A 20344-nucleotide genomic window follows, 5' to 3' on the forward strand; every position below is an offset into this window, starting at 1 on the left:
CAAGAGCACACAAGACAAGAGATGAAAAGACACATGTTGGATCTGGAATTATGAGGTTGTCCAAACACAGAGAAAGTAACTCTTGACAATGACGAGAGCAAAAGCACACACATGCAAGACAATCATAGAACAGTGAAAAATTCTAAATGTAAAATAATAGCTGCATCATAGGAATAGAAAACATTCAAAATAAAAATATAATAAAAATTACAACAGCTACAAAAACTGGGAACTTATTATTCACTCTTGACTATGCACATGCATAATCTCCTTTAGATATCATCTAATAAGATAATTTTTAAAAATGTAAGTGAAGGATAAGAAACTTGTCCCAATGTTTCATAGTTACTATATGGTAAGTTAGGAATTCAAACCCAAATCTAATTGGACTGAAATGTAATAAAAAATATTTGAAGGAATATGAAATATCAAGAAGTTGTTTTAAACCAGATTCATGTTTTAATACTAATAATATGCTTCATGGCAAGCCTCGGTGAGCCAACAGCTAAATGCGTTAGTTTTGCAGTATTTAAAATAAATTATCAAGACCTTTGGTAAAGTTATTTATTCATTCATCTGATATTTCTTAGATGTCAGGCACTGATCAAGACATTAGAATTCATCAGTGGATACCCAAAAGAATTATTCCTGCCATTATGGACATTCTTATAATAGGTTCATAGATAGGTAAAATGATAGAACGTAATACAGAAATGAGAAAGAAGATGAGGACTTCAGAGAAAAATAAAGCAGGAAAGAGATAAAGAAGTGCTAAGGGTAACTGGATATGCAATTTCAAATAAAACGCTCAGAGAAGACCTCCAGAAGTTCCTCAGGAGGAACATGAGGGAGGAAGCCATGTGTACATCTGAAGGAAGCAAGGCCCAAAGAGAGGCAACACCAAATGTTAAATCCCCAAGAATGTCACTGGCATGGGGAGAGTATAGATAGAGGCCATGTGTTTAAATCTGAACTAGCGAGGAGAGAGTGACAGAAGATGAGGCATGTAATGTAGAGCACTGCAGATCTCTCACAGGTTTAGGCTTTTGTTCTGAGGATAGCAGCCAACAGTGGGTAACAGGTCAGACAGAGCATTATCTTACTTAAGTCTGAGGATGGCAGTCAACAGTGGGTAATGGGTCAGAGCATTATCTTACTTAAGTCACTAGTTACTGTGTTAAGAACCGACTGTTGAAAATAAATGAGATTTCTTTTACCAAGTCTTAGTATTACCAAGTTTTTCACACATTTTACATGTGTTTCTATATAAAATAGGGAAAATTGTGTACCTTTTGCCACAAAGTGAAAAAAAAAAAGTAGAAAAGATAGAGATTAAATCAGTTGGAAATTCAAACTTTTTGAGAAACTTACAAGACTTAGCAATTCAATGAAACAACATATATTCTGATCATGCTGTGTTTTTATTAAATTTTAATAAATTACAGAACTGCAGTAATTTAATATAGCTGACATTCTACTAATTTCAAGGGAGCGAGGGTAACAAAAGCTCAGAAGAGAATTCACTCAGAGTTCAATTCCATTTCTCCTCCCACTCTACAGAGAACACAATTGCTACTATGTTAGTGATTTTTCCCCTTAATGGCAGTATTTGATATTACTATTTTGAGGTAGATTTGAACTAAATGAACTCAATCCCTTTATTTAATAAGTTATTTTACTTATCAAGTAATATGCCTGCACATTTTTGGCATTTTTAACTTCATATTAGTTTATAATATAGGCACTATATACTGATTATTATGATGTATTAGAGATTCTACTTTTTCATGAGAGCGAGGCTTGGATGCAAAAGCAGATTTTTCTTTCTTTCCACAAACATATATTTTCATGACCACTAGCTTCTTTCCAAAGGTCTCTGATGAATTATAGCCTACAAATGCCAAATAGTCCTTTCATCCCAGCTCATGCTTAGTTTTTGAAACAAACTGCAGTAGTGTCATACTATAAAATCACCTTGGACAATTCCCTAGGTCATGGACTGCAATTTTCCTCGGAGAGGTGGTAACTAGCAGCAAAAAAACAACAACAAACAAACAAAACCTTGCTGACGATAAGTGCCCTCTCTAGAGAGAAGACTAAGAAAAACAGTAAGGTTTGCATATTTTGCCTTTTCCTTCACTGCCTACTATGTAACATTTCTAATTCACTCCCTTGGTGATCTCATCCAATCCACAGCTTTAAATGCCACCTGTTTGAGAAAGGTTCCCAATTTATACATCCAGCCTTGAACTCTGAGCTTACTTTGTATGTCCACTTGGATGTCCACAGACATTTTAAGTGATCTTCCTTCCCACAATCTGCTGCAAATCTCTTCCTTCTCTCTGTAAATGGAAACGCAGCTTTCTAATTGCATCCAGCAAGAACTTGGAGTCACCCCTGACTCCTCTCCTACTCCCAATCCAATGGAGCAGAAATCTAGTCTTCCCAATCTTCCAAATTCTTGCAGAATCTGACTACTTCTTATGAGTGACAATGCCATCAAACCTATCAAGGCTTTCACTATTTCTCACCTTTCTCACCTTAATTATTACATCATTATAACAGCATGTTAACTGGCCATTGGCTTTAATTTTTATCCCCACTTCACAATCTGTCCCTTACACAGCTGTCTTCTAAAGCACCAATCTGATCATTTCACTTCTTGGTTTAAAATGCTCCAGTGGCTTCCTTAGAATAAATCCCACAGGCCTCATGTCATGGTGGCAATGCCATCTCTAATGTCATCTCTCCCACACCTCCTCATTCACTCTGGCAGAGCCACTGGCCTCAATGAACTGAACCAAACTTACCTGTCTCTCAAAGCCTTATGCTGTGGCCTCCCCTCTCTATAACATGCTTCCAACCTAACTGAAGGCATTTAGATTTCTGCTCAAATTTTACATCTCCAGAGGCCTTCCCTAGCAACGTTAAACATGTAACACGGCCCTCACCTCATCATTTCCCAAGGAGTATATAACAGTAATAGATTGCCTTTACTTTACATTTGCAATTATGTGTATACTGTTACTGTATTCAACTAAAATACAACACCAATAAGGAGTAAGAGGCATGTTCACTGCAGTAAACTCAGAACCAGAGAAATGCCCAGCACAGTGTCCAATAAATATTTGTCAAATGAGTAAATCATCGCTGAGCCAAGAAAACAATCTATTCAAATAAAATGTATAAGACAGTGGTGTGGTTACCAATATAAAGTCAAGGTCTCAATTCATCCATAAATTATCCGATAATCTAAAAGGCTGAAGCCAACACTAAGGGAAAGCTGCTATGTAGAGTCATTTCCTCTAAATCATCTACTGAGGGCTCAAGTTAACATGAGAACAGTTCTTAACCATATTCAATTTTTAAAAATAAGTAAAAATGAAGTAAGAATATCAAGAAATATACTCAATTTTCAGCAGTGAAACCATGTTAAATTCTAACATAACGAAGCCTCTAATTTTCTGTGGACTTCATTTTATTTAGTTAAGTTGGTAAATCTAATATACACTATTTTATACTACCTATTAAACATGTAAAGAGAAGATGTAAATGGACTTTTAAGAGTTTTGTCAATGTATATATCCATTGTAGCATGTGTAGGAAGAATTAAGAAGAAACCTGTGAAGAATAAGTTCTTCAAAGAAAATAATAGGATGTGCAAGGTAATGTTATCTTTCAACTGACAACTGACTTTAATTTCTTAAACCAACAAACTTGCAATAAGTTTAATTAAAAAATCAAATGGCATTGTGACTATTTTAACATAGACTGAAGGAGATGCATGGCAGAAATCAGATTATAAGAAAAATTATAGAAGTAATAAATGTTGGAAGAATTTCAGGCTACAAATCAATCATAATTGAAATCAAGCTAAATTAATAAGCCCTGCACTAGGTGAAAGGAAAACCATCTGTGCTAGTGAGCCTATATTAAATCCTGGATCCTGGCAGAAGCATGTCAAGAAGGTTGCAAAGCAATGTGACAAGAATAACTGAACAACAGCTGAATGCTTATGATCTTCAGAGAAGCAGATCTCTAAGATTTAAATAGCTAGGGCTATAGTTATAGTATTTTATTATTCTAAACAAATGTCCTTCTGGGTACTGAAGGATTTGCAGATGAGATTGCCAGAGTGCTAAAATATCATGAATGTTGAGGGAATATGGACAAATGGACAGGTACCAAAAAGCAGCAGCAAAAGGCAAATAGAACAATTTTCCAGTAAGAGAGGCTGTCTTTGACAGACAAGATAGAAGATGAATTATTAAAGACAAAAAGAAACAGAAATTACAAGAAGCCAAAACGGGTCTTAAAGAAGAAATTATATCACACTAACTCCATATAATTTGTTGTCAAGTGATAACTCTGTGAAACATGATTGACTTTATATCTGGACATTTGCAATGCACTTGAAATAATCAACAACTAAGGAATAAAAAAAATAATTGAAGATGTTTAGTCTGAGAAAGTAATGGCTCAAGGAAGATAATCTTTGAGGTTCCTTACCTATCTTGGTCAGTATTTTCTGAAGATATTTCAGTAAGCCATCACCAAATTATAATTTAAATTTAAATTAAACCAAATTATAATTTCAACACTTTTTAGAAAATAAAACCACTGAGGCCAAAAGATATTGTATAGGGTGCCTTTAATATTTATGGACTAAGAAAAAATGGCCTTCTGAGTTAAAGGAAGATCATTGGAAAAAGTCCAATGGAGGTGTGGAATCAGAAGAAAAGTAAAATGCTGACAAGTGTATAAGTGGCAATTGTATATGGTGGTTAAGTTGTAATTTTTTTGAAGTATGATTTTAGACTTTTAGGCACAAAAGTGTTGGTTACTTGGCCTACTTTGAATTAATCCATTCTCACACTCAGAAATCATTATTTAGATTAATTTTAACCAAAGTTAAAATGATAACCTCAAAGGTAATCAACATTCTTATTTTAAAATGTGATTTTAAAAAACATTTGTTCTAGGACAATAAAAATACTGATAATATCATGCTGATGCACACACATTATATACTTGTCCAAATTCATACAATGCACATTAAGAGTGAACCCTAATGTAATCTGTGGACTCTGGGCAATCACTATTGTGTCAATGTAGGTCCATCAATTGTAACTAATATACCACTCTAGTGAGATGTGTTGATAATGGGAGAGGCGATGATTGTGTGAGGGAAATCTCTGTATCTTCCCAATTTTGCTGTGAACCTCACACTGCTCTAAAAAAATTAACAAAAAACAAACAAAACAAAAATTCTAACATTTTAAATTTTATTGTTCTTGCTATATATTGTCCTTCCTTTCTATTCATCTCTTCCTTATTTCATATATTCATTTAGCAATATCATGTGGCCACCATGTGCTAGAAGTTGAGCATGATATACTCCAGCTGGTCAAAATGTTTTGAGCATAAATGAAAACTGTAACACTCCAGATTAAGAGCCATTTAGATATATGCACAGGGCATTATAATAAAAAAAAAAATACTAATGTTGTAGGGAAAAAGAGTTTATGAGAACAAGATGACTTACATATATTCTTTACATCAATTTATTTAATACTCAATTAAGACCATGCAGTGGATTTAGGCACTGTTATTGTCTCTGTGTTTGGCAAAACAATTATCCACCAAATATGGCCATGTACTAATCAACAAAACTTTTGAATATGTTATCATACAAGGCAAAAGAGACTTTGCAGATGGAACTAAATTAGGATCTTTGAATGAGGAGATTATCCTAGATTATCCAAGTAGCCTAATATAATCACAGGACCCTTATTAGAAACTAGAGGCCCAATGCACAAAATTAGTACAGGAGTAGGCCTTCCTTCCCCTGGTGGCTGGCACCAGCTTCCCTCTGGCCCCCGCTTCATCCGGCCCTTTTATTATTATAGATTAGGACAGGGTCAAAGAAAGATGTGATGACAAAAGCAGAAGTCAGATTGATGTTGGACCATGAGCCGAGGAATGTGATTCCCCTTGGGAAGCTGGAGAAAGCAAGGAAATAAATTCCCCATTTAGAGTCTTTGGGAGAAATGTAGCACAGATAACCCACTTTGGACCTCTGATTTTCAAACTTATAAGATAATAAACTTGTTTTGTTTAAAAGCAATAAATTGGTGGTACTCTGTTATAGCAGCAAAAGGGAACTGACATGGTCTCATTTCATAAATAAATTGAGGAATAGAAAGATGATTATCTAACCTAAGTCACACAGGTTAAGGTCAATCTAGGATGAAACCCAGAGTCTGTGGTCACTGATCTCTAAAATAAATATATACCATTAAATATAAATACACACACTAAAGGCCCAGTGCACGGATTTGTGCACTGGTGGGGTCCCTTGGCCTGGCCTGCAGGGATGAGGCCAAAACTGACTCTCTACATTCCCCCGAGGTGTCCTAGAGATTGCAAGAGGGTACAGGTTAGGCAAGGAACCAACCAGTGCATAATCAGGTCTGGGGAGGGGCTGCAGGAAGTCTCCAGGGCATGTCTGACTCAACTTGCCCAGTCCTGATTGTCCGGACCACAGTAGCAAGCTAACCTACCAGTCAGAGCATCTACCCTCTGGTGGTCAGTGCATGTCATAGCAACTGGTCAAACTCTCAAACCATTGGACACTTAGCATATTAGGATTTTATTATATAGGCTATACAAAGATGTATGCAGAATTATTTATTTAAAACCTGGAGAAAATTAAGAGAACATTTAAAAGTCTTAATATAGACTCTGAAATACTACATAAGAAATTTAAAACAGCATGTCATGAAAAGAATCCGCAAAATATATTTTATCATAAAAAGGTTTCAGAAAAATATATTTTTTAATGTGCATATGAATATGCCTGCACTTGTAAATACAAAGAAACAGGATTGGAAGTCCAACAAAATGATAATTTGTATGGAATGCAGTGGGGTAGTGAGATATAAGGAACTTCCAAATTGTATTCAATATTTTTATGTTATCTGAATGTTTTACAACAAGAATATTAGGGTGTACTTTAAAATGAGACATCTTTAATGCAAGGAAATATGCATGAACGTCCTACATCATTTTTTTATTTTAAAAAAGAAAAAATGGAGGCCTTTACTGCAAAGTTGAAAAGCCCTGCCCTACAGTGACACCCAATGGTGGCAGATCAAAATACAGCACAAAGGCAAGACATTGGTTCAGCTTAACATTCTTGTAAGAGGTTTGATTCCCTTTGAAGAACAGCTTATCAGAATTAAAAAATATAGAGACAGATTCAAAAAAAAAAAACTAGAATTTTTAATCAAAGTATAGTACACTAAGCTTCAAATGCAAATTTTTAGGTGTTTTTTTTTTTTTTTTTTTTATAAACTTCAGCTAATCTTCTGATCCCACTGAATATTTACATATCTTATTTCTCACACAGTTAAACCACGCCACAGTGTGCACAGTGATTTTAGTTGCTGGTTTAGTGATCAAAGAAAGACTGAAAATATGTTTTAAACTGCAGTCATACAACCAAAACTAGGTTCTACTCAATGGGAACCAATCTTTGGTAAGTAGTCAACATTTTGGAGGGATAAATGAGGAGGTGTAGGGGCTGACAAGAGAGAAGGAACCCAAGAAAAAAGCAGGCGACTAATTAGTCTAATGAGGGAGTTTCTAGGAAGTATATTTTCATTTCTTCATCTTTTTAATAGAAAGTTAAGTTGAATAAAGCATGAGGTTAGATCATGCCAAATAGGAACTGATTTATCAACAAAAGTTTTGTTCTGTACTGTCCAAGGAAAATAATTTTTCAAGTTAAGCATATCAGTCAGTACTCAGTGTCCTCTGCTCAGAACCTAACAAATTCAGCATGTAGACTCTCATTCATTTCAAGTCATACACAAAAATACGGAGATGGAGCACCTCCAGAGCATTCCTCTATTATACCATTTTACCAGAACCTCTAGTCCAGAATTTTGGATAGATTGTTTTTCATATGCCAAAATCTCCTAGAAAATATAGGACATATAATGTAATCAGCTAACAAGTGAATAATATAATTTGTTTTAGGCCCTGAACTCATAGCATTGGATACCAATTCTATAGGCACCAGATATTAAGAACCACCATGTCAATTCTACCATGTATAAACAGGGACAGGCTAGAACTCTGAGTGGTGTGCTGATCAGACTGGCTAATGCTCAAATCATAAGAACTGCAAGTATCAGTTCAGGAAGATACCTAAAAATTCTGAATTATCAGAAAAAGCAGATGAGCAACTAAACCCTTAGTTTCATAAAAGTACCTGTCTGGTACTCATGCATGAAGACTTTCCTTTAGAAATTGAAATAGTATCAGCATTAAAAAATAAATAAATAAATAAATCTAATTTCAAGGGAAAATAAAAGTGTATGTGAACTTCATATTATAGGGATGTGGAGTGAATATAGACATATCAAATGCTTTACTGGTTGAAAGAACACCTCAAGGATATATAATTTAATGAATAGTGACATAATATTTCTGAATAATATATCTATAATAATAAAAACATAATATGCTAATTAGATCAGACAACCAAACGTCCTGAAGGATGTCCAGAAGGTCGTTCCATAAGAAACCAGGGCTGCCAAGGCCAAGGCAAGCTGCCGCGACTGTGAGGGCTGAGGCCCTTGCACAAATTTCATGCATTGGGCCTATAGTATGTATATAAAATTCTATAGAACACAGCCCTGGAAAGTTGTGTGTAAAGTAAACAAAGATAAGAAACCCCTAATTTTAATTTACATGTTATATCTTACATATTCTAATTGGTGTTTAATGGACTCTGGTTTCTAGCGTACTGAATGTGTTACTTTTGCACAATGTCTTTCTATCAAAGACAAAACAATATAAACAAATGCTAAAGTCGTAGTATAGCTTATTTACTTTTTTGCCTAGTTATTGGATAAAATTAAAGCTGATTATATAATGCAAACTACTGTAAGGACTCTATCCATTATTGTATCAAATTTGAGTGTATGTTTGTATACAACACACCTGCAAAATCTATAGTTTACAAGAATCAAATTAATGGATAAAAGAAATAGTAAACTCACCAGCAAGTAATATAACTGCAGAATTTCAATTGATTTTTATTAAAATAAAAACAATGCTAGAAATCACAATATCAATCTATAGAATCTGAAAATGAAACAGAGCTAATCACAAGTCTATGGGGAAACAAATGAAAAGGCAAACTTTGGCCCTATTTGGGGTTGCAAATGCTATGTCCACCTATGACAATTCCTTGTTTATGACTCTGGTTTATCAGGTTGAAATGATTAGCACTTTAAATATAGGTTTAGTCAAGAAGTAAATGTTTTTCTAATATATAAAAGTCACATAGGAATCTGCAGTTTAAATTACCTCAAATTTAATAACCCATCTTCTATAACATAATGCAACATACATTCATTAATTTTACTACTTGAAACAGAAACTTGATATTATGGGAAGCTTTCAGAAATATACATAATTATAATCAATTTCCTATACCCACCAAATTATATTATTTATACAATATTGGTAAATTGAACACATATGCTAATGAATTAGTGACTTAATATTGAGCTTTTAATCTGAAAAGAAGAACAGAAAACTATGGGCATTCTGCATGGCTCTACATCTTTTTGTGTGTGTATGTATTCCCCAAGTATTTTTTGAAACTTTAGCAGGATTTCTTCTCCATTGAGAGATTTGAGAAGTAGGTGAAACTAAATTGAGAATGCCAAAAGGTTAAAATGGAAAGAGGCAAAGTTGAAGAACATTGCTATTTGACTATATATATATATATATATATATATATATATATATATAGCAATGTTCTTCAATATCCTATCTAATAAAGAGGAAACATGCATATTGACCAACACGCCATCACAAAAATGGCAGCGCCTAGTCCCCTCAACCCCGCCAAAGTCCCCCAATCCTTTCAGGCCCACCGGGGATTGGCAGGTGTGCGGTTCAGCTGAACCCACCCTCAGTCCCAAGCTAACCCAGGGCGGGCCCGAGGTGCAGGCAAGGTTTTGATGGTGGCTGGCCCGCCACCCAGGACTTCCCGGGGCTCAGGTAACCAGGGCTGACCGAGGCTTGCACTGCCGGCAGTGGCAGCAGCAGAGGTGTGATGGGGATGTTGCCTTCCTTGATCACCAGATTGACTCCACCCCTGAAGGCTCCTGGACACCCCGCCCCCTCGCCATCCATTACATAAATTTGCATGCACTGGGACTTTAGTATATATATATAGTTTTCACTTTTCCTAAACTTTATTTCCCCTTTCATCACCAAAACAATCATATTTTAAAATGTTAGTACTACACAAACCAGAACTTAAAACAATATGTTCTAGAATAGTCATAGTCAACAGATGATAAAGCACTGTTCATATTGTCCATAACAGATACTTTTCAACAGCATTACTCTTTCCACATTTGCAGTCAGGTATGACTTGTGATGGAATGAATAGATTCAAGATCAAGTTTGAGTTGACATGTCCTAAAAGGAAAGTGGTCCATCACTGCCTTAAAATCAAGACTATAACCTCTAGCACTAGTATCTGAAAATATAATTATTTTAATGATCTGCCCCTATGAGTACACTGCTTGTCAATCACAGCTCTTTGATTTCAACACTAGTTTTTGTTTGTTTGTTTGTTTGTTTGTTTTTAATATATTTTATTGATTTTGTACAGAGAAGAAGGGAAAGAGATAAAAGAGTTAGAAACATCAATGAGAGAGAGTCATCAATCAGCTGCCTCTTGCACACCCCCTACTGGAGATATGCCCACAACCAAGGTACATGCCCTTGACTGGAATCGAACCTGGGACCCTTCAGTCCCCAAGCCGACACTCTATCCATTGAGCCAAACCGGTTTCGGCTCAACACTAGTTTTTAAAGGAGAGCATAACCTCGCTATTTTAAATAAACCTAAAATATTTGCTAGTTTGAGTTCATTCTTCTGTGACAATCACTAGAATATGGGAATAGTTTTAAATATTTTAGTGATATCCAACAGAAGTTATTAGTTAAATAAACATTTTCATACAAACCTATATGTGTTTAAGACTTAAGATATGTGAGAGATATTTGAAAATTATTATTTTACATTTTTTTATTTTCATTTAATAAGTTAAAAAAAAAAGGCCAAAGATCAAAACTCTAAGTAGTCTGTGGTTTAAAATTTAATGCAATGCTCCCTTATTCACTTATTCTCAATGATAAGAACATCATAAACGGATTAGGAGAAAGGGAAAGTGATCAGATTAATAGAAAATAAAGCAAACAAGAAAATACAAGATGGGGGAGGGGAAGAGTAGCCTGAAGAACTGGATAAAAAAATTAAAAAGCATTTTTGCAAATATATTAATAGTAAGCTAGAAAGTTTTATAATTAAAAAAAAACTATTAAAGGAAAATCCCTGCCTTTTTTATTGTGTTTTACAAGTTTTGTGAACTTGGGGAACAAGAGTTAGGAGGAGGTACTAAAGAGAGGGCTAAGTAGAATGGATTTATGAAGAGACACTAAGGAATTTTAGAGCAAATGCCTGCAAAATATGGTATGAAGACATAGTCCTTTAGTCAACCCAAATTTTCAAAATTTTATCAAATGCAAATTCACCATGTCCCTGGAGGTTAGTAATAACATAACTGAAGAAAAGAAAAAAATAAATAACCATATAATAAAAATGAAATACTATTTTAAAGTATCATCATGATAACTGAGTATATAACCAACCTCAAAATAGTGATTTAATGGTAGGAGAAAAGATCTGAAGAAAAAAAAAACTTGATAAAAATCTTAATTTTAAGTTGCAACACAGGTAATGCATAACATTGGCAAGTTATCTCACCTCTTCAGACCCCAACTTCTATAAATAGAAAGCTGGAACAAGATGATTATCAAGGTTTCTGAAGATTTTTTAAATGTATTCATTTTTCAACCTCATTGCTAAAAACCAAACCAAAACAAAACAAAATATATTTGTAATTTCAAATCTAAACTATGAGATGAATTGGAGTGAGTGATTAGAACCAGAAACTGAAGCTACTCTTGCAATATGTTGGAATACATAGCTCTAGAATAAGTCATAATTTTATTTTACATTTTGACATCAAATAGAGAATGTGAAATCATGTGTATACTTTTTAAAGACTCCTTGGATTTTATTAAGGCTAGAATTCCAATACATATTTTAAATCAAGATAATTTCCCATAAATATCCTTAGGTTAAAAATAAATGGGCATTAAAGGTTTGTGAGTAATAATGATAAGAAAAATTTTACATTTTCTTTCCTGTTTTCCACAGTATTAATTATTTTAAAATCCCCTCAAAAGAGAGTTAACACTAAGAGTACTCACCACAACAGCAAACTGTTCAGGTTCACTTAAGTTGTTATAATCACTCTTGAACTGAGACAGTGAATTTAATTGTTCTTGATCAGGAAGATGCTTTAATAAGTTCTAAAAATGAAAACCAAAAGAAAATATCTTCAACAAATGTGCTTCTTGAATTCTAGGAAAATTTATTAATAAACTCTGGGATGAAAATCAGTAAAAAAGTTAATCTTTAGTTGTATTTCTAGGTAACCTCCCTGTTATGCAAAGCCTTAAGCTGTATTCTCTGCATCTTGAAAGCAATTTCCTTCTTCTCTATCCAGCATTATTATAGATTCAAATCAAGCACTACTGAATGTTTATTTGATTAGCTGTATAATTGAGAAAGAAGAACTCAACCTATACCAAAGAAACAGCTTTCTCACCTGGATAAATGTGATCAATTACATTTCAGCTTTAGGGAATTAAATGTCAGAGATTTCAGGCGAAGCCAAACATATTTTAACATTTCACTTACAGGAATAAAAGAAATTATCATATTGTTACTAAATGGCAAGGAAAAGAATCAAAAAGAAATCAAGAAAATTTTAATGACAGTTCTTGCAAGATTTAACCAGTATGAATATGATTTTAATAATAGAAATAAAGATACCTAAAACAAAGACAAAGTAATTCTTCTGATGTGAAAGAACATTTAAAAAAGCACTGAAGACAAAGAATGATATGCCTTGCAGATAAAAGCAAAAACATATACAGATCCTTAAGTGCCTGTGGCTGTAATGCCCTTTGCCTCTGTTATCTGCAGTGTAGAAATCACAGATTCCTGTGGTCATTCTGATTCTTTGTCCAGGCACAGCCTTTCCCAAGCCACACATACAGAAAAAAGAAATGCTCCAATATATATATAAGGAAATATATATAAATATATTTCCTTGTTAAAACTTAAATGATTACATAATCTTTTGGACAAACGCTATATAGATCCTTCTGTGTCCAAATATAATTGGCTATAATAATGTTATAACAAGTTAGTATATTGATAATAAAATTAAGAAAAGGAAGAAAAAAATGTGGTTGGTGATCACAATCCCAAATTATAGTATCAGTATATTCTCTGCAAGCCCAAATTCAAGTACAAATTTAAATTAAGCCTATATCATGCTATACATATTAATGGGGGACTAAATCCCCAAAGGTGTTATTAGTTAAAAATAATGTTAGAAAATATTATATATCAAAGTAGTTAAACCAAAGAACAAGTTTTTGACTCACTGTGTATCTTTGAATTAAAAACTTGGTTGGCTGGCCAAAAACAAATAAAAAGTCACAATTTAAGATCATCCCTAAAAAACAGTCACTATTCAAACTACTAACTGAATAAAAACATACAAGTAGTATATGATCTTTCCACATAAATAGAAATTTCTCCTAGAAGAAATGCCTTAGACCAAAAAGCTAAATGATATTTTCTTTTAATCATTCTAGTTGACAGCTGGATTATTTTAATTATTTATTACATCAGGCTTCTAAATTTCTCCAGCATTCTGTAACCATCCAATCCCCCTGAATATTTTTAGTTAATATATAATTAAATTTTAATATCTTATCAGAAATGTATTAATTTTTCACTTCAGTATTTTTGCTTTCCAACGTAGTAAAACTATGTGATTTGCAAGAGCACACCCCCAACCTAGCTGTGTGTCTCCTAATACACTTCACAAATCCTAAGATCCTATCAAACTAAACTCTCCACAGTTGTCCACACACCGCCAGTATTTCCCTCACAGCTCAGGGTTTTATAACTGCCAGAATACCTGCCCTCACTACTTTACTCACTCAGACCTCTGGCCTTTTCCACATCTACATTGTGTTCAACCTTCAAGTGCCCTTATCTATACACACACCGGGCATTCCCCTCACATACCATGTATCATAAATCAGCTATGTTTGTTTTGTATTTGTATTTTATACTAGTGCCCAGTGCACAAATTTGTGCACATTGAAAGGAAATTAATTGGAAGGTGGCAGCGGGTAGGATGGGTTGAGACAGGCTGGACACGCCCTGGAGCCAACATCCTGTGGTCCCTCCCAGGCTGGCCGCACCTGGGGTTTCACTGCAGCTCAAAGGGCATCTGCTATCATCATAGTTCAGCAGTAAACCAGATTTGGAGCTTTCAGTGCCTCAACAACATAACCTATGGCCAAAGGTGGAATTGAGGGATGTCTAATTCCGAGGTGCATCACCTGAGGACCGCTGCTGTAAAGTCATCACAGCTCAGCAGCTCCTGCTTTTGAGGATCTGCCCTCTTGTGATCAGTGCGCATCATACCTACTGGCCAGAGAGCTGGCCAGACAGTCAGATGGTTGATTATGTAATATATATATAATCATCACCCTTGCCACACTATCAATTCCAAAAATGTTAAGTCTGTTTCTGATTGAGCCTAACATAGTGCCCTGCACATGGTGATGGGCATGCAAACACACACACACACACACACACACACACACACACACACCCCTAAATCTGCAGTAATAAAAGAGAAAGATACAAATTGACCGTACCTTTGTGACACCTACCAGCCAATCAGGAGTAGCAAATTAACCCAATAAAGATGGTGGGTTAATTTGCATATATAGGTACTGAGTGGCCAGGGGCAGGGTGGCATGCTTGCATTGTCGCCATGGTGACGATACAGGCATTTCACACTGCCCAAGTTGCTCTGGGCCTCTGGGCAGCTTGAGAAGGCAGGGCCAGAGAGGAAAGAGGTGGTTCAGGGGCCAGAGCAAAGACGTGGCCTCGGGGCTGGATCAGAAAGGGGGTGCCAGCAGCCAGGGAAAGGAAGGCCCATTCTTGCACAAAGCTTCGTGCATTGGGCTCTAGTAAATTAGTAAAAGACTGATGGGACAAATGTAAATGGGTAAAGAATGAGGTGGGAAAATGACATCAATACTGACATCTTTTTATGTATGAATAAACTAATACAAACACACCAAAGTGAAATCAGGATAGTGAACAAAACCTACCAAATGATGATTATTAAAAAGCAATGCTCTTTCCATGCCCTGTTCAGAATATTTTTAAATAAAAAAATGAGACTTCAAGTACCATGAGATTAATTACTATATAAAGACTTGGCATATGTCCAAACTAAAGTTTTAGATTTTAAATTCATTAAGATTAGTTTTATATTATCAAGTATGGTAGGCAGAATAATGACTCAACCTCCCCCAAAATGTCCTTATGTAATCCCCAGAACCTCTGAAAAATTAGTTTCAGCTGACCTTAAAATAGGGAGATTATCCTGGATCATCTGGATGTACTCAATGCAATCATAAAGGTCTTTACAAGTGGAAGAGGGAGACAGAACCACCAAGTGAGAGGGAGATATAACAATGAAAGAAAGGAACAGAGAGAGGCAACATTGCTGTCTTGGAAGGTGAAGAAAGGTGCTGAGGAGCATGGAAGGAGTCAGCTATGAGGAACTGGAAAAGAAAATAACAAACAAGAAAAACTCTCTCTCTCTCTCTCTCTCTCTCTCTCTCTCTCTCTCTCTCTCTCTCTCTCTCTTTCCCCCTTCCTCCCTCCCTCTCTCTTTCCCTCCCTCTCTTCCTTAAAGCCTATGGGAAGAAATTCAAGCCTGCCAACACCTTGACAGTAAGACCCAGGCCAGACTTCTGGTCTATAGAAAAGTAAGATAGTATGCATTCATGTAATTTTAAGCCACTAAATTTGTTGTAAATTATTATAGTAGTAATATATATATTATATATATTATATATATGTAATAGCAGTGAAATGTAAAGACTGACTGCGTAACAACCAGATCACGGATCAGCAGAAGGGTGGGGCAGTGAGCGACAGGTGAGTGGTGGAGAGCTACGGGAGTGGACAGGGCAGCAAGCTATGAAGGGGGAACACAGGTGGACGGAGCTACAGGAGGGTGGGGCAGTGAGGGGAGAGCTACTGGAGCGGTGGTGAGCTACTGGTACATGGGGGATTCATGAGCAGGACTACTAGTTTATTAATAAATTATATGGAAGTTAAGTTTTTTTAGTACAAATTTCAATGCAAATACTTTTTTTCATCTCTACAAAACAAAAGTCGCATGATCATCCAAACCATTCGTGTAAGCAAGTTAGAAACAACTCCATAAATATTTGACAAATGCATCAAAAAACTATGAACATGATTTAAATTTAAAAAAAAAATTCTTTAAGGACCTTGGAATCAATTAAGAACAAGGCACATATGCAATCAACAATAATAAAAACAGCCAAAACTGGTTTGGCTCAGTAAATAGAGTGTCGATCTGCAGACTGAGGGGTCCCAGGTAAGTCAAGGGCATGTACATTGGTTGTGGGCACATCCCCAGTAGAAGGTGTGCAGGAGGCAGCTGGTTGATGTTTCTCTCTCATTTATGTTTCTAACTCTCTATCTCTCTCTCTCCCTCTCTGTAAGAAATCAATGGAATATATATATTTTTTTTTTAAAGGAAAAAGAAAAAAGACAATGTTCTAGTAAAAAGAAATGGCTAGAGAAAAAGCATTGCTGAATTAAGTAGTTTATGTCTCAGAGACTCATAGCAGAAATCACTAATGGGATTACAAACTCCACATTTAGGAGACAAGAGAAGATAGGCAAGAACAGGTCCTAAGGTTACCATTTCCTGATTAATTAAAGTGTCTAGAATAATCTTAATGATTTGTTGATACTAACAAATAATCCTTGTTTTCTTTTCACTCCTAAAACATCATTACCCTTCCATTATAAAATACAAGATAGTTAACTAAAGGTATCATCCTCTGGCTATATAATTTGTGATTTGATTCTTCAATTTTAAATTCTATCTATATCTGTATTATTGTTGCTTTATGTGGAATTCAGCATGTAACTTTGGTACCCCACCAGCAATAATAGTGTGAATACAAATCGTTTTAAAAATCTTCCAGCCTTCTGAACAAATTCAGAACACTATGCAAACTATCTGTAGTATGCATAAGAGCACAAATGACCCTAGTAGGGATTGTCAATAAGGTTACTCTGAAATAAAAATAAATCTCCCTCGACCTTATCTATAATAATAAAAGTGAAATATGCTAATTTGAACCAGACATCATTCCTTTAGGACAAAGCTGCAGCTGGGGGGCCGGGGGCAAAGCCCTTGCATGAATTTCATGTATCTGGCCTCTAGTCTATACAAATAAAGGGTAATATGAATTTCATGTATCTGGCCTCTAGTCTATACTAATAAAGGGTAATATGAAAATTGGTCAGGATGCCCTCACAGTAATGACTGAAGAGCAGGCTGCATGGGGCGACAAGGTCGGCAGGGGTGTTAGTGAGGAATGACCAAACAACTGAACAGCAGGCTATGTGGGGCAACCAGGCCAGCATGAGAGGACAGTTGGGGGCCACCAGGCTGGCATGGGGCTGTGAGGGGCAACCAGGCCTGTGTGTGTGTGTGTGTGTGTGTGGCGGGGGGGGGGGGGGGGGGGGGGTTAGTTAGTGGCCACCAGGCCAGCAAGGGCGCAGTTGGGGGCAACCAATCCTGCGGGGGTTGGGAGACAGTGAGGGACAATCAGGCTGGCTAGGGGGGACAATTGGGGGCAACCAGGCCAGCAAACGGGGGCAGTTAGGGACAATCAGGCCGGCAGGTGGAGACAGTTGAGGGTGGCCAGGCCAGCAGGGGGTGCAGTTGGGGGTGACCAAAATGGCAGGCAAGTGAGCAGTTAGGAGCCAGTAGTCCTGGGTTGTGAGAGGGTTGTCCAACTGCTGTTTTAGGCCCAATCCCTGGGGTCCCAGACTGGATAGGATGCAGGCTGGACTGAGGGGACCTCCCCATGCACAAATTTATTGCACTAGGCCTCTAGTATTAAATAATAATACAACATTAGAAGACATAAATGCCTAAGAAAAACTCTAAAACACTCCAAACTATTATAGAAATAAATTTAAATTAACATATTACTAGTTTTGACTGTAACAAAAACAAAAATGTAAAATTAAACAATCTGACATTCAGAAAAGTCATTTAAAATAATTGAAATGTAATTATTTTGATAGCATTATATTTAGTTTGCAGTTAAAAGAACATTCAGAGTTTTATCTCCTGGCAATGCAGAAGTTATGGTAAAACTAATTATGTAGCAATGATTTTCCAGTTGAATGATTTGGTTTAAGAATTTTGCTTCACTTACAGTTTTCTGTTTAATGAGAAGCTTGCAATGAAATATTGGAACTTAAGCTCTCTGCTTCTTGTTTACCTGAATCATAGACTCTGCCAACTGAGTTTCATCCACTTCCAATATCATCATTTTGATTTCTTCGTATGGCACCCGGAAAGAGCTCAGGAAGATTGCTAAAAGGAGGGAATTAGTTCATAATAAATAAGGTTAAGAAAAGAGTTTGAGATATAGTTCTATATGTAAATTCAAAAACAATTCATAAAATGAGATATTTAAAAACATTTAATAAAATTACTGTGGGGGAAACTTTCATTAGCACAATTTATACTTTTCCAGTTTAAGACCGGGTGTTTAAATGATAGTACTATATTTTATGCTGATTTCTATGTTGATTTTTAATGATTAGTTATTAGCTTATCATAGGAATGGTGACAATTTTCAAATGATTAAAATGAAATATGTTTGGTTCACTATAAAATATCACATTATAAAGAAAAGAACCATAAAACCCCAAGATGTACGTGTAATATTTGTACTAGAAACATGTATGTTTTTAGCTTGTATATTTTCTAGCCCTACTAAACAGTTCAGAAAAAAGAATTTATAAATTTTTATTGAGTTCAAAGAGTAAAAGAAAGTGAGAGAGATAGAAACATCAATGATGAGAGAGAATCATTGATCGGCTGCCTACTGCAAGCCCCTTAATAGGGCATGTGCTTGCAATCCCAGCACATGCCCTGATCAGGAATGGAACTGTGACTTCCTGGTTCACAGGTCAACACTTAACCACTGACCCATACCAGCTGGGTGGAGAAAAAATATTTTAACGAAACTGCTAAGCAAGGCATTAACACTTTTATAAGTTATAATACTTTACTGTTCAGCCATTATGCCAGAGTACTAGCCATTGCATGTAACTAAAACTTAAATGTCCAATATTAGAAAATAAATTTTCATTGAAAACTATCCAAATAAATTATATGGGATAATGTTATTACCGAAAATTTTAATTATTATTTACTTTATTTTTGATACCTATATATCTACTGTTAAAACACAATGATCTCAAAAGCTACTGATGTATATAAGATATTTTCACAGCATTAGATTTAATGCAATGCTGTTCTCCCCCTATTCTATTATTTTTGTGTTGTTTCTTCTCTCCAGTGATAGGTGTCACTTCTTGAACATACTCAGGAATTGCTAAACACTAGCCAACTAATTTATTTTATATACTGCTTATATCATTTTGTAGTTTTCAATGTTTTATTGATTTTAGAAGGACAAGGAAGGAGGAAAAAGAGGGAGGGAGGAAAGGAAGGAGTGAAGGATTTATTGGTTACCTCCTATATTGAGGACCAAACCCAAATCCTGGACATGTATCCTGACCAGGAATAGAGCCTGGGACCTTTCAGTGTACAGGACAGTGCTCAACCAACTGAGCCACACTGGGTAGGGCAGTAAATATTTTCAAAAAAGGACACTACTTTTCATAAATACTCAGAAAATGTGATCTACATCTTTCTTGGAAGAAGGCTGTATTCCAGATTCCTGAGGTTACCATGTAGCATCTACAGCTAAAAAACAAAGCACCATCTATGTTTTTATCACTAGCTTCATTCACACATTTCAGAAATAGTCATAAGTCTGGTATAATAGTGTTATAAATTATCTATAAAATATGAATATATGCAATCCTTAATATCCCAAGAACAATGTGGAATAAAGGATCTAAATGATATTGTAATAGAGAGAGATTAATGTAATTATTAAAGAATACTCCCATGGTAGACATTAAAAAGTACAA

At 35.5% G+C, this 20344-nt stretch overlaps 1 protein-coding gene across 4 annotated transcripts in view; it reads right to left on the reverse strand.

Annotated features, from left to right (window-relative positions):
• Positions 1-20344, reverse strand: part of DIAPH3 (diaphanous related formin 3) — a 473874-nt gene that overhangs the window by 228558 nt on the left and 224972 nt on the right. For all 4 annotated transcript variants that reach the window (XM_045588685.1, XM_045588684.1, XM_045588687.1 and 1 more), the window contains 2 exons: positions 18616-18710; positions 12373-12474 (listed from right to left, as the gene is read on the reverse strand). In XM_045588685.1, coding sequence (XP_045444641.1) covers positions 12373-12474; positions 18616-18710 — 197 coding nt within the window. The remainder of the gene's footprint in view (positions 1-12372; positions 12475-18615; positions 18711-20344) is intronic.

Source organism: Pipistrellus kuhlii, unplaced genomic scaffold (genome assembly GCF_014108245.1).
Source record: "Pipistrellus kuhlii isolate mPipKuh1 unplaced genomic scaffold, mPipKuh1.p scaffold_m20_p_3, whole genome shotgun sequence".
Taxonomy (NCBI): Eukaryota; Metazoa; Chordata; class Mammalia; order Chiroptera; family Vespertilionidae; genus Pipistrellus; species Pipistrellus kuhlii.